The 17,315-nt window shown below is 46.8% G+C and overlaps 1 protein-coding gene across 1 annotated transcript in view; it reads left to right on the top strand.

The window, feature by feature from the left end:
- The window catches only part of LOC138303607 (killer cell lectin-like receptor subfamily B member 1B allele C), a 110,632-nt gene that overhangs the window by 49,845 nt on the left and 43,472 nt on the right, over positions 1-17,315 (top strand). The window contains exons 3-4 of the mRNA XM_069242899.1: positions 6,818-6,922; positions 7,930-8,087. Of these exons, the coding sequence (XP_069099000.1) occupies positions 6,818-6,922; positions 7,930-8,087 (263 nt within the window). The remainder of the gene's footprint in view (positions 1-6,817; positions 6,923-7,929; positions 8,088-17,315) is intronic.

The raw sequence follows: 17,315 nt of genomic DNA on the forward strand, positions 1-17,315 counted from the left end.
ACAGAGCAATTACTGTACATGTGTCATTTGTAATTACCATATAGTATGAGTGAGGTACACTGCTGAAATACTGACTGTACCAAGCAAGGGACAAGGAAATGTTGCATTTGCAGGTAGGTAGGGAGGGAGAGACAGCTAAGGGGAGGGAGGGAATGAGAGAGTGGGACAGAGAAGAGTGAAGGGGCAATGCAAGGAAGTACATGCCAAAAGCGAGAGTGAAAAGACTCTGCTGAAGAGGATGGGGTGATGTGTGATATATGCAGATATAGGATTTCAGAAGGGTGGTGTGGGGAAATTGTCAGAATGAGAGACTGCACATGAAAGACGGGAAAGGGGAGAACAAGAGTGATTGGGGCAACTTGAAGGCAACTGCTCCTTCCACAGACCTAGTACTATCCAGTTGACAGTCTAATGTTCTCCAAATTGAAATGTTTTAGATTATATTTATCCAGAACAAAATCATTGGTATTACTCAGGGAACTGTTACTGCTAACAAGCATTGGCAATGCCAATGGGTCAGGCTTGTTTTAGCAGTGTGTTCACTGAAGTGTGAAATGCCTGGATGCAGTAACAGAAAACAAATGTAGAGACACTCTGTTAGAAATGGGATCTTTGGTTGGCAGTCAGGTTACCCCCTGTCCAAGCAAGGACACTCACTCTAGTCAGGGTAAGTCACACACAATCCAAATTATCCTGTGCCCATCATCTGGTAGCTTGGCACTGATCAGTCAGGCTTAACTTAGAAGGCAATGTGTCAAGTATTTGTGCAATAAATCATGCAATCCCACCATTTAGCACCACAACAATACACCACACAGTATTTCGAAAAATATATAATATTGATCTGATAAGATGCAGGTCAAAACGATTAAAATGTTGAGATATCACTGTAAAAGTGATATAAAGTGTCTTAAGTCTTTGCAAAACAAGTAAATGTCTCTCAAAAACACTAAAGGTCTCTTGCAAGCACAAAGTACCTGGTTTGCGTGCAAAATCTACGCAAAGGACCACAGAGGAGGCGATGCGTGGAAAACGGGGAGGTGTGCGTCGGTTTCGCCCCTTCGCGCACTGATTTGCATCGTTATTTTCCACGCAGGGCAAGGCTTTGTGTCGGTTTCCTGCGCGCAGACTTGGTTCCTCTTTGGGTTGCAGGGGTTTCTGGCGGCCCGGGGACTGTGCATGGAATTCTGGGCTTGCGGAGCGAAGTCACAAGCGCTGCATCGATCCAGAAGGCGTTGCGTGGAAATTTCCCTCACACAGCAGGTGCTGCATCGATTCCTCTCTGGAAGTTGGGCTGCTTTGTCCCGGGTCGGCTGTGCGTCGATCCGGTGGGCTATGCGTCAAGGTTCCGGTCGCAACGCAGGCACTGCGTCGATCTTCTGCTTGCGAAGTCACGCTGCGTCGTCCCGGTTCAGCATGCAGTGAATTTCCCACCGTGGGGCAGGCTGTGCATCGTTCTTAGCAGGCTGTGCATTGAATTTTCACCGCACAAGGAGTCCAGTTGCAGGAGTCTTTTTGATCCTGAGACTTCAGGGAACAGGAGGCAAGCCCTTGGAGAGCACTTCTCAGCACAGCCAGGGAGCATCAAGGCAGCAGGGCAAAAGCAAGGCAGGAGTCCTTGTCAGAAAAGCAGTCCCAGTGAGTCCTTTGGGTAGCCAGGCAGTTCCTCTTGGCAGGTCAGGTTCAGGGATTCTTCACCAGTAGGTTTCTTGTCCAGAAGTGTCTGTGAGGTATAGTGTCTACCAAAAGAAGTGTCTAAAGTCTGTGTTTTTTTTGTCCCATTTTGGCCTTTGAAGTAGGCTTACTTCAAAGGAAAGTCTCACTTGTTTGTGAAATCCTGCCTTGCCCAGGCAAGGCCTCAAAAACACACCAGGGGGTCGGAGTCTGCATTGTGTGAGGGAAGGCACAGCCCTTTCAGGTGCGAGTGACCACTCCTTCCTTCCCTCCTAGCATAGATGGCTCATCAGAATATGCAGGCTACACCCCAGCCCCCTTTGTGTCACTGTCTGGAGAGAGGTGCAAACAGCCCAACTGTCAAACTAACCCAGACATGGAATCCACAAACAGGCAGAGTCAAAAAAATGGTTCAAGCAAGAAAATGCCCACTTTCTAAAAGTGGCATATTCAAACACACAATCTCAAAACCAAATTTACTAAAAGTTGTATTTTTAAATTGTGAGTTCAGAGGTCCCAAACTCCACATGTCTATCTGCTCCCAAAGGGAAGCTACGCTTTAATCATATTTAAAGGCAGCTCCCAGGTTAACCTATGAAAGAGATAGGCCTTGCAACTGTAAAAAAACAAATTTGGCAGTATTTCACTGTCAGGACATATAAAACACAATAGTATATGTCCTACCTTAACCATACACTTCATCCTGCCCATGGGGCTACCTAGGGCCTAAACCCTTAGGGGTGTCTTATGTGTAGGAAAAGGGAAGGGTTTGGCCTGGCAAGTGGGGACACTTGCCAAGTCGAATTTACAGTTTAAAACTGCCCACACAGACACTGCAGTGGCAGGTCTGAGACATGATTACAGTGCTACCTAAGTGGGTGGCACAATAAGTGCTGCAGGCCCACTAGTAGCATTTGATTTACAGGCCCTGGGCACCTCGAGTGCACTTTACTAGGGACTTACTAGTAAATCAAATATGCCAATCATGGATAAACCAATTAACAGTACAATTTACACAGAGAGCATATGCACTTTAGCACTAGTTAGCAGTGGTAAAGTGCTCAGAGTTCAAAAGCCAACAAAAACAGGTCAGGAAAAACAGGACAAAGGAGGCAAAAAGTTTGGGGATGACCCTGCAAAAAGGGACAGGTCCAACACACTCAAATAGTGGTCATTGTTTTGATTTACCCACAACAGAGTGTAACTGGAAGTCTCACGCATTTGACAGTGGAATATCACCCATATTCCGACTGAAACCATAGAAATGTCAAACATAAGCAATCTGAAAACTCAGCAGCTATATGTCTCTACACCGTCATTTTTTCCCACATCTTTCAATCTAGCATCAACTTATGAGGCCCTCTACCATCCACATACTGATAGGCCTTCATTACTAGTGATCAGTTAATTGTAAAGTTATGCTATGTTCATTTGTATAGCACACTAATCGCCTAAGAGGGTTTCCTGGCACTGGACATGTGTGTAGGTGCGTGGTCCCCAAGATGCTTATATGAAGAGCCGGATCTTAAGCTTCTTGAGAGATGTTGTTTCATGTATTGGGTGCGATGTAGGAGAAAGAGGGTCGTCCAGTCTTATTTTTATGGATGTGGTGACTGTGTGCGACTGAGAGTGAGACAGACCATAGGTGTCTGGTGGGTTGGTGAAGGTGTATGGGGCCGTTCAGGTATTCAAGGCTTGTGTTATCAAGGACTTTGTATGTGTGTGTGAGAAGTCTGAGTTAGCTGAGCTTGTGAATGGGGAGCCAGTGAAGCTTCCTGAAGTGTGGTGTGATGTGTGTACAGAGTGGGAGTTTGAGTATCAGTTATGCAGTGGTGTTCTGGACGGTCAAGGAGTCTGAATAGGAGTTGTTTGGACATTCTGCCATAAAGAGAGTTGCTGTAGTACAGAATGCTAGTGATGAGTGCTTGTGTGATGGTCCGTCTGATGTTTTGAGGCAACCATTTGCAGATCTTTTGCACCATGCGGAGGATGTGGTAAAAGGAGATGCACATTGCGTAGACTTGATCTGTCATGTTGAGCTAGTTGTCTAGGATGGTCCCTAGATTTCTTGCATGGTCTGGGGATGTGGGTGTTGGTCCTAGCGTTGACAGCCACCAGGTAGGGTCCCATGGGGGAGGTCTTATTGCTGACAGCCAATACTTCTGTCTTGTCAGAGTTGAGCTTCAGGTGGTTGGTTTGCATCCAGTCTGCTACCATGTTCATGCAGCTGGTCAAGTTAATTCTGGTGGTGGTTGTCTTGTCTATCATTGATAGGATGAGTTTGGTGTCATTGGCATAGAAGATAATGGTGATGTCTTGTAATTGAATTATGTTGGAGAGCAGTGTCATATGTATGTTGAAAAGGGTGGGGCTGAGAGACGATCCCTGTGGGACTCTGCATCTCAGTTTCATTGTCTCCGATGTGAAAGGTGGCAACCTGGCCCTTTGGGTTGTTGCTGTGAGGAAAAAACAGATCCATTTGAGAGCAGATCCTTGTATGCCAATACCATTGAGGGGGTCATTCTGGCCCCGGCGGGCGGCGGTCGCCGCCCGCCTGGCGGGAACCGCCATTTGGCTGCACCGCAGTCAAATGACCGCTGGGGCCATTCCAACTTTCCCGCTGGCCGGCGGGCGCTACCCAAGGTAGCCCCCACCGGCCCAGTGGGAAAGAGGCCTGCAACACTGAAGCCGGCTCCGAATGGAGCCGGCGGTGTTGCAGGCGTGCGACAGGTGCAGTTGCACCCGTCGCACTTTTCACTGTCTGCTAGGCAGACAGTGAAAAGCATGCTGGGGCCCTGTTAGGGGGCCCCTGCACTGCCCATGCCAGTGGCATGGACAGTGCAGGGGCCCCCAGGGGCCCCAGGACACCCGTTCCCGCCAGCCTCTTCCTGGAGGTGAAAACCGCCAGAAACAGGCTGGCGGAAAGGGGGTCAGAATCCCCTGGGCAGCGCTGCTTGCAGCGCTGCCCTGGCGGATTCGCCCAGCCAGGGGAAATCTGGCGCGGTCAGAATGGGCTGGGAAGCACCGCCAGCCTGTTGGCGGTGCTTCCGTCATTCGTGGCCCTGGCGGTCTTGGACCGCCAGGGTCAGAATGACCCCCTGAGTCTTCTGATTAGGGTTTTGAGGGAGACAGTGTCAAAGGGCACGGAGAGGTAGAACAGGATGAGAGCTGCTGTTTCTCCTTGGTCCAGGATGATTTAAATGACGTCAGTTGTAATGGTGAGTGTTTTTTCCGTGCTCTAGTTCTTTCTAAATCCTGGTTGAGTGTTGTCTGAAAGATGTTGAAGTTAGAGATGGGTTGAAAGTTGTTTGTTGATGACATTCTCTAACACTTTGACTAGATAGGGGACCAGGGAGATGGGTCGAAAGCTGCTCAGTTGATTTAGGTCAACGCTGGGCTGCTTGAGGAGTGCCTTGAATTTTGTAAGTTTCCATTAATTCAGGAAAGTGGCAGACATTATGGAGGTGTAGATGATGAGGGTCAGTGCGGTGCTGATTACTGATATTTCTCGGTTGTAGATTTGGTGGGGGCATGCATCTATTGAGGCTCCTGAATGGATGGTCAAATTATTGCCACTATCATTTCTGTTGAGGATTGTCCATTCAGTCAGATGTCTGTCTTGGTTGGTGGGGCTAGGTTAGCAATGAATTCTCTGGGGTTGGGTTGGTTTGTGAAGTTGCTGTGGATGTTTGCAATTCTGCTGTGGAATAAGTTGAATAGGTTAACACAGAGTTGTTGGGAGACAGTGATGTTGCTGACAGTGGGCGAGGGAGAGGGGAAATCTTTGACAAATTGAGAAAATCTCCTTGCAGCTGTTGGAGCTTCCTTCAATGTGATCCACTAGTGCTTATTTCTTGCTGTTATGTATTTGCTGGTGATAGCATCTGAGTGCAGCCTTGTAGGTTGTTTTGTCAGAGGTGACATGGCTGGCTGTCAATTTCCCTACAAGCTGTTTACAGTGTCATTTAGTGGCTCAGAGCACTTCTGTATACCAGTTGGCCTGTTTGTTTCATCTACTATGTTTCTTGGGATTGATTGGTCCAAAGGAGTTTGCGCAGTTCTTGATCAAGTTGTTGAAGTTGTACATGTCCTAGTCAAGGTTGTATGGGGGGCTAGGCTGATCTGTGCTGAGGGTACTGAGCCAGTCTGCTTCTGTGATTTTGCCCCAGCTCTGGCTTGGAATGCTGAACCTGGTAGGGTTGTTACCATGAGGTGTGCAGATTTGGAAGTGAAAGATGGAATGGTCGGTCCATGTGAGTGGTGTGGTGGAGTTGTATTGGATGTTGTTGCTTGATGTTAAGATGGGGTCCAGTGTGTGTCCTGTGGTGTTTCTTGGTTCTGATACAAGCTGGCTGAGTCAGATGTTCCTCAAGCTTTCAAGGAGTGCTGTGGGGCAGGGGTTGTTTCGGTCTCAGGGGAATGTGGGCTCTAGAGTGGATGCTCAGTGGAGCAACAAAGTCAGTGATGAGGATTGTAAAGACGGCTCACGTTCCAGGTGGTCGGTGGGCAAGGGTTCCCTTCAGGATGAAGGTTTCTGAGATTTGCAGCTTGAAGTATAAGTGTTCCATGAATGGAGTGGCGTTCTCTGTTAATGATGTGCATTTGATGGATTGCTCGTAGATGATAATGAGTCCTCCTCCTAGCTTGTGAAGGTGGTCCTATTGAGTGATCGTGTGTGTTCCGATGGGGCTACCAAAGGCAGTCACTAGCTCATTAGATTTATTACATCTGCAGGAATAACCCAGATCTGTTTACTTCACCTAGAGATTTCAGCTGAATGTTTGTAAAGAAACAAGGAATTACCCATGCAGTCATACCAGGGTTTGAATGTTACCCTTGTAATTCCTAATTTCTTCGGGGATCCTGAGAGGCCAGCTTAGAACGGGCTGAATTTTTCCCACCAATGGAGGTTCTGGTTCCTGTATTATCAGTAATTTTGGGAGGAGAAAATACTGATCCATTCCCTAGGACACTCATAATGAGGGTCTTTGTCGGCAGCTGGTCTCTGTCTTGCTTTCTAAGGTCTCAGTGCCTCATCACGTCCAATGTAAACTTGGTGACTCGTTTTGTGTTCCCTTTAACTAACACCAGTATTTTTCACTCATTAATGACTTTCTCTCATTACAACCCATTTCTCTTCCAGCTTTCAAGTACTCTCAAGAGGCAGCATTAATGTCTTCAGCATCAGACAAACAGTGCGAGAACAGGGAGCTATTCAATCAGGAGACAACAGACTGCACAGGAGCAGGTAGGTACATCACTGCATGTTACTTCATCCTTGGACAACAATGTTAGTCTGCAATACATTGTAAATTGTTCCTCATATTGTGGTGTCTTCATTGTGGAGAAACTATTTCTTGACCAGAGCCTCACATGAGGTATCACTGAAAGCCATGCATCAGACCCTCATCCTTATGCAGTTTTCTCAGGAGGCAGAAATGATGCCTGATCCTGGGAGTGTATTTCACCTGGGTTAGGAATGTTGCTTTGCTTTCCTTTAATCAGAAATGTTTCTAATATTGACATAATAGCCTCAGACAATTAGTGATTCACTGCGTGAACGGTAGCATTAATATTAACATTTCGTGTGTGTTAATGGAAGGGTTATTGTAAATACTTACAATGAAATGTGGACAGACCCAAAGATCATCATTTCAGAATTTGTACACAAAGAATGTTTTGTGCATTTGCTGAAAAGTGGTTAAAAACACACTTGGAATATGCACAATTTACTCCTGCAGGTCTTCTGCCATCATGTAGACCATTTGAAGCTAACATGCTCGGAAATCACGCATTTTGTGTAAACCCAGTGCCATATATTATACCTCAAAAATGACCCTACTAGGTAAAAGGTTGATTTATATTGTAGGATATTTAAACACAAGGATCAAGAGTCTCCAGAGGACTTAGTGGTTCAATTTACAAATTGGTTACAGAAGAGGATGACATAGATGGGAAAGAACAGGACAGAGCTGGAGAAGCGTTTGTCTTTGTAAACAAGGGGGCTGGTTAGACTGACTTTGTTTTTTTAGTAATTCTTGCTGGGGTTCAGCTTGCCTTCAGTTGGGGCAAGTGAAGAGGTTAAACAACTAACTAACAACTATTATTTTCTGACATACAGTTACTCTAGCAAAGCGTCCTATAGTGGTGATTCACAGTTTTGATACTGTTTATATAAGTATTGTTCCAGAAAATAAAATTTGTATACAAGAAGGATTTAAGTCACAGTTTCATGGTTTCCCTTCCCTTTGACAGAACCTGGATGTGAGCGGTGCCCTAAGGACTGGCTGCTCCATGGAGATATCTGTTATTACTTCTCAAAGGACAAGGAGGTTAAAACCTGGAGCAGGAGCCATGAAGACTGCTCTTCAAGGAGCTCTCGCATGCTAGTGATAAAGGACCAGGCAGAGCTGGTAAGTCATTGGAGACTCAGGATGAGGTTCAGGTGGTGAGAGGTTGATGCTATTGGGCAAGGAGGAGCTGTTAAGATATTAGTGATACAGGGCAACCCAGAGCTGGCAAGGGGTTAGTGATACAATGTGGGGCACAGGTGGGGGTTAGTGATATTAGCCCATACACAGCTGGTAAGGTGTTAGTGATACTGAGCAAAGCACAATCTATAAAGAGTTAATAATACAGTACAAAGCAGAGCTTGTGAGATTTTAGTGATACAGCACAAACCAGAGCTGGTAAGTTGTTAGTGATACAGTGCAAGGCACAGCTGGAAAGGGGCTAGTGATATTATACCAGACAGAGCTGGTAAGGTGTTAGTGGTACAATGCAAAGTAGAGCTTGTAAGGTACTAATGATATTGATCGAAACAAAGTTGGTATGAGGGTAGTGATACAAGACAAAGCCCAAAGTGTGACCAATATGCCTAGACATCGGTCCTGTGCTCACTGTGCCTGGGCTGGATTTAACATTTTTACAGGGCTGATGTTGATTTCCAGGCTGATCCTGCAAGGCCTTAATATGTCATAACAGGTCTGAGATAGTTTGTGTTTGCCTCTGGTGGGGACGAGGCATGGGAGGCAGTGCTGGGGTCTTCCTAGAGGAGCAGGCCCAATGCTGATATGCACAGGCTCGTCTCTGTTTCAAGTGGCATAGTGGGTGAAAAACAATGGACTGTAATGCTACTTGCGTGATCACCAGTAACTGAGATTAAGTCAAACATTCTGTCCATCACTGTGGTGCTTCTTTTTTCGTCAGAGTTATGAGCACACGTTTAAAACATTTGCTACGTGGAAGAATAGTCTGACAATCAGATCACTTGATTTCTTGCACTTCAGTCATGTATTCTTTGCAACCTCTTTGTCAATGCTCTCACTTCTCTATTAGATAAATTGTTGTTTTTCACTTGTGTGCTCCGTTACTAGGGGAGAGTGAGCTTGGGTATGCCCTGGGTGAAGGGAGAAGATATAGCAACTTGACTGAGCACTGCTGGCCATATCAGACATGGTTATCATAGCTGATGATGAGCTGAACGAGGATGACTTTTGACAGTGTACCACTAGGAGGCACTGTGGGGTGTTACTTGATCCAGGACTTGTGAATAATTGTACGCCCAGATAACAGTTTTCTGAAAAATCTAGTCTTGGAAATAGTATCTCTGTATGGACATACATCTTTGTAGCTCGTAAGGCAGAACTAATCGCTTTTAACCTCCGATCTGCATCCAACTCATGCCTTTTAAAAGGTAGGAGAGACAAATGATTTCATTTGGTCTGGCATTAGCCAAGACCTTTTGTTTGTAAGAAAAACTATTACAAAAATTTAGAAATATATTCAAGTTTGCTGGGCCTTTAACTCAATCTTTTTATTCTATTGCTATGTTGAACGTTGTTTATACCAACCAAAACATAGAGTATAAGGAAGGCTTCCTTCAATCAGTGCTAAATTTCAGCTAGTGGTAGCAGGTGGGAGGCACTGGCACTTATTTTTGAGGGCCGGCACTTATTTTTCTGCATCAGGTAATTACTGCGAGCAAAAGACACATATGGGACAGATGGGGCAAAGACATATGAAAATGCGCCACAAAAGGAGAAAGCAGAAAGCTGCAAGAGTGAGCTGAGGGGCAGGGAGTGGTTGCAAATGAATTAAAGAGGCCAGGGATGGCTTCAGGATTACACTGCCTCAGTATTCCATGTTCGCACATTTAAATACAGCAGGCGCGTGTTTCAAAGGAGCGCTCTGGACACCAGCACCTTTTTCTTTACAAAAAATCACTGTCTTCATTGCCAGGGCTATTTGGCCAGTGTTATTGTTTTTGCAATAAACAATATTTGGGTGTTCTTCTTTCTGCATGTTTTTCTGTTTTTATATTTTGGATTCCAAGCAATCCTGGAAGTTGAGAGTGTACTACTGCATATGTTCTCGTTGTCAATTTCTTTGTAGCAGAGTTAAAAAAAAAGAAAACTATGTGTCCACAATCACAAAATACTGAGCCAGCACCTGGACTCAAACCTAGGGGCATAGATATACAAGCCCCTTCCTGTGCCACATGAGTGACATTTTGTTTATGCCAACGTGGCGTTAGGAAGGCTTTTTTGCCGCATCATATTTACAATGTGGGCAATGCTTGATTTTGCACCATATTATGTCTGCACCAGGCATAATGTATGCAAGCGGTGCATTCCGGCATTAGGAGGCCCGCAAAAATGGTGCAGAGAAATCTACAAGATTTCACTGTGCTATTTTTGGCATCATTTTCAATACCTGCTAAAGCAGGCATTAAGATGGCGTGCCCACGGTAACCTATGGGCCTCCCTGCACTTCGCTGCACTACCGTCAACATTTTTGGTGCTAGTGCAGCAAAGCGCCACAATAGCAAAAACATTCTGAAACTATTGTCCTAACGACCGCCAGGGTGCACCGTATTGTAAATACAGTGCAACCATGGTGTCATTAGGTTAGGAAGGGGCGAAGCATGAAAAATGGCGCAACAGTGCTGATGCGCCAGTTCCTTGTAAATATGGCCCCTAGTTCTACAGATCCAAAGTTCACAGCTCTGGATGTGTGCCACATCTCCTTGCTACACCTAATCTCTGATAAATTGTGCTAGAGTTTGGTGCATGAGGGATATTCACTGACACAGTTTGAATTAATGCAAGTTTTACATTGCACAAAGAAAGGCATATATAACTGGCTAACTCCATGTTGTTCTTGCAGTACAACTCTTAGACACATTGCAGGCTAAACACATTAACAGCGTGTTGCTTTCATTCTTGTAAAGGTAGTGTGCCACTTAAAAAATGCAGCTGCTGCGCAAATGGACAAAGCAGGACTAGTTTCCTGCAGTTAACCAGAAGATGAAGGTTTCCTAATCTTCCTGCTTCCTCCTTGGGTTCGACTGAGAGTCCTGGAGCTGTGTAGTAGTCCCTCTGCTATGGCGGTGGAGCGTCGCCCCACTGACAAAAAGCAGAAAAATAAATGAATAATAAAATAAATAAATTATGTTTTTACCTTTGTAGGGCTGGGCGGGGCCAGCCTTCTCCACATCAAGTGGAGGAGGAGTGGTATGTGCGCTTCTAGGTGCGCATGTCTGTTTGGCCAGTGGTCGTGAAACTCAGGTGTATTTTACAGCTGGGAGGAGACCAAGCGCAGCACCCCACTCTCCCCCTGAATAGCATTTCTGCCCGGTCTGGCCAATCGTAGCACTTTGTGATTGGTTGGGGTGAGAAGACGAGGCAGCTGGAACGGAACAGCACATCAAGGAGGGGCAGGTAAGTTTATTTGTTTTTATCTGACTGTCCCCCGCGCCTCTGCTCCGTGCACTGCCAACCCTGCCTCCCCAGCCACCACCCATTCAAGGTAGCAGCTGCGATTGCTAGCCAGTTGACATGAACCAGATTAAGTGCTCTCATGTGAGGCAGGGAGGCACAATGACAGTCTGACCGAACAACAGAGGTAGACTCAGACTGGCAGAGATGGTGCCTGCATCAGCCTACACATTCTCCCTTGCAACAGGCTCTGCATAACAATAGTGTTATATATACTGCTTCCTGTGGTGGTTCATTCTCGCGCTGTGGGATAGTTGAATATGAGTTTGGTGAGCACAACCTTGCCTGCGCCAATGCTAGGCTACTGTGAGTACTGGTACTCCCCCTTTGTCCTGACTGGTACTCAAGGGGACAAAACTAAAAGTACTGGTTAGTACCGGCCCATTTACAGCACTGTTTTGGAAACAAAAAAAGCAGACAGGGAGGCTAAGTTTTCTTCTGTGTTCCCTGCTATTGGGTGACTACGGTTCATGAGTTTTGAGTCTGTTTACATTAATTCACTTAGTAACTAGTGCCATCTAGTGGAAAGTTAAAAACTTCCCTGTGAACTAGTTTCCACTTCAGTAGACTGCACAATGTCGCTCAACCCCGAATCCTTTCCTGCCTACATAGGGCCATTTTTATGAAGGCCCTAGTGCCATCTTGTGCCACATTTGCATCATTTTTTTAAGCTAATGTGGTGTTAGGGTGGCAATAACGCTGCAACATATTTACAAAATGGTGCTATGCATGCATAGCACAACTTTGTAACCACTTGCGTCACATTATGCCTGCGGCAGGCATAATGTATGCAAAGGGCACATACCAGCGGTAAGGGGGCCGTAAAAATGGTGCAAAGGAATCTATGAGATTCCTTTGCGCAATTTTTATCAACATTTTTAATGCCTGCTCCTTGCAGGCGTTAAAAAGAGGCTCCCATTATATTCAATGGGCCTCTGGGTGCTTGCAGGATTAGAGTCAAAAATTTTTATGCTATGCCTCCAAAGCGCCGGACTACTGTCAAAAATGTTGATGCTAGTCCCCCTAACTACCGCCATGCTGTGCTGTATTGTATATACGGCGCACACATGGTGGCATTAGGGGGAGCTAAGGGGCGCATGAAAAGTGGCGCTGCACTATGTGCAGCACCACTTTTCATAAATATGCCCCTTATTATTTAAATACTTGTAAAAGTGGGTGACAAGCTATTTAAAGATCTTGTCCTGCCCCAAATGTCCAGCTAAAGGCACATCATTAGGCAGTCCCAGTAGGAAGGCTCTGAAGCGCTGGGGTACCACCAGCACATGGGCTGACCCAGGCTCAGGAACCTTAGGCCCACTATTTATAGGAGGCCATCCTCACATTAAATCAAATTTGATCCAGGCTCCTTGCCAGACACCTGGTCTGCAGCCTGCTGCCGAAAATCCTCCAGAGTAGGGCATGTTTTCTGTGCCTCACAGAATGCTTTCCTGGTGGGCCCCCGTCCTGCTGCCATTGTGACAGCTCAGACACCTTGCCACGTTCAGCAACCTGTTCCCCTGTAGGCTCCAGGGCCTCCCCCTCAGGTTCAGCCTCCTACTGGACCGTGGGAACTTCTGGGGTCAGTTTCCCACACCCCTGGCCCTTCCTCCTTCTGGAAGACACCTCGGGCACTCATTCATGCTCCAGGGTCTCAGGATCACCCTGACGGGCTGCCATAGAATGGGTAGACACATGCCCACCCAGTCAGACCCAACGTTTCCAAGTGTGACCTGCATTTCAACTCCTGCCAAGGGGAATCCTCCAGGTCACTGCTAAGCAAACAATCTACAGGCATGGTTGGCTCCCAGCTACATTCAAGGAACCTGAGCCCCCCCCCCCCCATTCAAAGGGAACCTGTGCCACTCTGCACAGGCACTCTGAGTTGTCCACTGCAACTACTTGGTGAGTTACACAGGGATCTATCTGCTCTTCAGAGACCAGGTGACTCCTTACTGTAGTGACACTGGCTCTTGTGTCTCTCAGAGCCTCCACCCTTTGTCCATTGATGGTCACTCACTGTCTGTACTTTTTAGGCACGAGGGCACGAGGGTCCTCTGGGCCATCTCACTGTCCCCTAGTGAGACAACCGTCATCTGAGCTGGATTACACCCACCTGGAACCAACTCATTCCCATGCGCTACACTGGCCAAAACCTGTGACTGAGCACCAGTGGGTGTCCACTTGGGACATTTGGGATCCAACCTCATGTGACCATCCTGATCACATGCAAAGCACATGCAGGGACCCTTCTTTGCAGATTTCCCTGTAGAGACCCATGGTATCATTTCTACTGGGGGCTGGGATTCTTTAACCTGGGAACCAGGTTGGGGCCCTTTAGTGCCCCCCTAGTTTACCCTAACGCCCCCACTTCTTCTGATGGGGACCATGCCCACCCTTGGCATGGTCTCCCCCTTTACTTCTTTTGGTCTCTGTTGCTCTCCCAATGGTCCGCTTCCTGCACAAGTATCCTGGGGTCAGTCAGCTTGCTGTCAATTAGGTGCCGCAGAGCTCTGAAAAACATAAACTGTACAGGTGCTCCCAAGCAATCAAATTGTAAAGCCCCTCATACCTTACTGTCTTACTGACCTTCACCCAACCATCAAGTGACATGCAAAAAGAATCAACCCATTCCAACCATGTTTGGGATTCCTTCTTCTTCTAGGATCTTAACTTGTCCTAATACTGATCAGGGGTGAGGCCATACCTTGTGATCAGCACGTTCCTCATGATAGGGTAGGTGAGCCCCTAGGGATCCCCTAAGGATGTCAGTGTATCCCTCCCCTCTACCTCAAAGTGCTTCCACAGACACGCCCCCCAATGAACTTCAGGGACCATATTCATATGGAGAGCAGACTCATACCCCTTAAACCACAAGAACATGTCATCCTTCCTTTTGTAATCCTTCACAAGGTCCTTAGGAATGTGCACCCTCCTCCCAGGCAGCACTGTTATTGCTGCCACCATCCCTACTAGACTGGCTCCTCTGATCCAGCTCCCTCAAGCTGAGCTCATGAGCCAACAGTAACTTTTTCTCTTCTATGGCCATCCTCATTTTCTCCAACTCCAACTGGTGAGCCCTCTCTGCCTGTCTGTCCTGCAACTCTTCAGGAGTCAGACCCTTGAATGACACGCTGTTACCTGCCCTGGAGACCGTCTCACTGGACATAACAGGCCAACCTACTACACCATTGTGAATGGATTGCTCTTCCTCCTCCTCATTCTTCTCCTCCCCCTCTGTGTGCTAATCAGCTTCCTTTGCTGTTGCCCAGGCCCACAGTGCCTTCTGCAGCTCCTGCTTCCTGGTGGAACCCTTAATGGTAATGGAATAAGCAAGGTTTTTGCAGAACTGCCTCAAATGGGCAACCGCATAGCTCTCCAGTTTCCCTAAATCAAAAGCAGCGCCAGCTGATGCATCTCCAGATTGAGAAATGATGAAGAGTTAAAAATGCAAAGTTCCAAAGGTGGAAAAACGAGTTCCCAAATAAAGTTCAGAAGTCAATAAAGGATTACCACCAAATGGAAGTAGGGAAAAGTCCAAAAAAGAGAAAAAAGAAAAAAATCACAAACACAAGTAGTATGTGGTCATGTAATGGTCTGCACTGAAAACAGTAGTGTACACTTAATCAGTGTATGTCAAGTACAAATACGAGTCCATTCCCAACCGCTGATCATGTTAGAAATTGGGTCTTTGGTTGGCAGTCAGGTTACCCTGTCCAACCAAGGACCCTCACTCTAGTGAGGGTAAAGGAGAATCACCCTCAGTTAATCCCTGCTCACTCCCTTGGTAGCTTGGCACCAGCAGGCAGGCATAACTTCAGAAGCAATGTGTAAAGTACTTGTACCAACACACACAGTGACCCAATGAACCCACTACAAAATGACACAACACAGGTTTAGAACAATAGATAATATTTATCTAAACAAAACAAGACTGAAATGACCAAAATCCGAAATACAAAAGTCAAGATATGAATTTTACAATAATAAGAGTTTTAGGGCCAGATGTAGCAAAAAAAACATTTTGCGAGTTGCAAATTGCGACTAATAGCGACTCGCAATTTGCAACTCGCAAAATGTAATGCAGAAAGTTGTCTCAGACACCTTCTGCGACTCGCTATGGGGTCGCAAAGACCCACCTCATGAATATTAATGAGGTGGGTCACAGTTTGCGATCCCATAGCGAGTCCAGGCACTCACAGGGATGGTGGCCTGCTGAGACAGCAGACCACCATGTCTGTGACTGATTTTTGAATAAAGCAGGTTTTTTTTTCTCTCTGCAGCCCGTTTTCCTTAAAGGAAAACGAGCTGCAAAAAGAAAAAATTCCGAAACCATTTGGTTTCGTTTTTTTCAGAGTAGGCAGTGGTCCATAGGACCACTGCCTGCTCTGAAAAAATATTTTTATTGGCATTCACAAAGGTGAAGGAGTCCCATGGGGACCCCTTCCCTTTTGTGAATGAGTTACCATCCACTTCAAGTGGATGGTAACTGCGAGTTGGTTTGCGACCGCATTCGCGGTCCCAAAGCAACTCAGCATGGCGATACGGTCGCAAATAGGAAGGGAACACCCCTTCCGATTTGCGAGTCGCTGCCTAAAATTGCGAGTTGGTACCGACTCGCGATTTGCGGTTGTGCATCGCGTTTAGCCTTTTTGCGCCTCGCAAACTGTGATTTTCGCAGTTTGCGAGGCGCAAAAGGCTTCCTACATCTGGCCCTTAATCCTTAGAAAACAGTGAGAATATTGTTATTGCACAAAAGTACCTGAGTAGCATCAAAATAAAGCTGCACAAGCTTGTGTGCGTCGGAAAAGGGCAGCGATGCGTCGATTTCTCACTCGCAAGCGAGACCGTGCATCATTCCTCCTCCAGTCGGGTCGGCATGCACAGTTTCTTCTCTCCTGCAGGAGAGCGATGCGTCGATCCCGGACGGGCACCTCGGGTCTGGGCAAACTTTGTGTTGATTTTCCGCGGCCAGTGATGTTGCGTTGAAATCCGGTTGCACGGTGCAAGAAACCCGTGCAGCGTGGGAACTTGCGTCATTAACAGCAGCCGCTGCAGGTGTTGCATGTTGTTTCTTGCAAATCGTTGATTTTAGCTGCAAGGCCAACGGTGCATTGTTTAGCAGCCATGCGGCGCGTGGTGCGTCGAGAGTTTCACCTTTTCCACCAGCTGCACCTTTCAAGGGCCCATAGAAAGGTTAGAGCACCGCTTGGCAGGCAGGACTCACAGCAGAAACCCCAAGTGCTGGCAGAGAGAAATATTTGTTGTCCCAGAGAATTCAACAACTGGAGGCAAGCTCAGTTCAAGCCCTGGGAGATTCTTCACCAGTGGAAGTCACACAAAAGTCAGTCTTTGTGCTCTCTCAGGTAGAATCAGCTACTGCAGGCAAACCCAGCCAAGCACAGTCACAGCAAAGGGGAAATACTTCTCCTCCAGCTTCTCCAGCTCTTCTCCCGGGCAGAGGTTCCTCTTGGTTCCAGAACTAATCTAATTTTTAGGGGTTTTGGGTGCTCTTTTTATACCCCTTGCTGCCTTTGAAGTAGGCCTACTTCAAACAGAAGTCTCTGTTTTTTTCAAGATCCTGCCTGACCCAGGCCAGGCCCCAGACACACACCAGGGGGTTGGAGACTGCATTGTGTGAGGGCAGGCACTGCCCTTTCAGGTGTAAGTGACCACTCCTCCGCTCCCTTCATCCCAGATGGTCCATAAGGATATGTCGGCTACACCCCAGTTCCCTTTGTGTCACTCCCTAGAGGAGAGGTGCAAACAGGCCAGCTGTCAAAAGGACCCAGACAGGGAATCCACAAACAAGCAGAGTCACAGAATAGTTTAAGAAAGAAAATGCCTACTTTCTAAAAGTGGCAT

This window comes from Pleurodeles waltl, chromosome 7, assembly GCF_031143425.1.
Source record: "Pleurodeles waltl isolate 20211129_DDA chromosome 7, aPleWal1.hap1.20221129, whole genome shotgun sequence".
Classification (NCBI taxonomy): Eukaryota; Metazoa; Chordata; class Amphibia; order Caudata; family Salamandridae; genus Pleurodeles; species Pleurodeles waltl.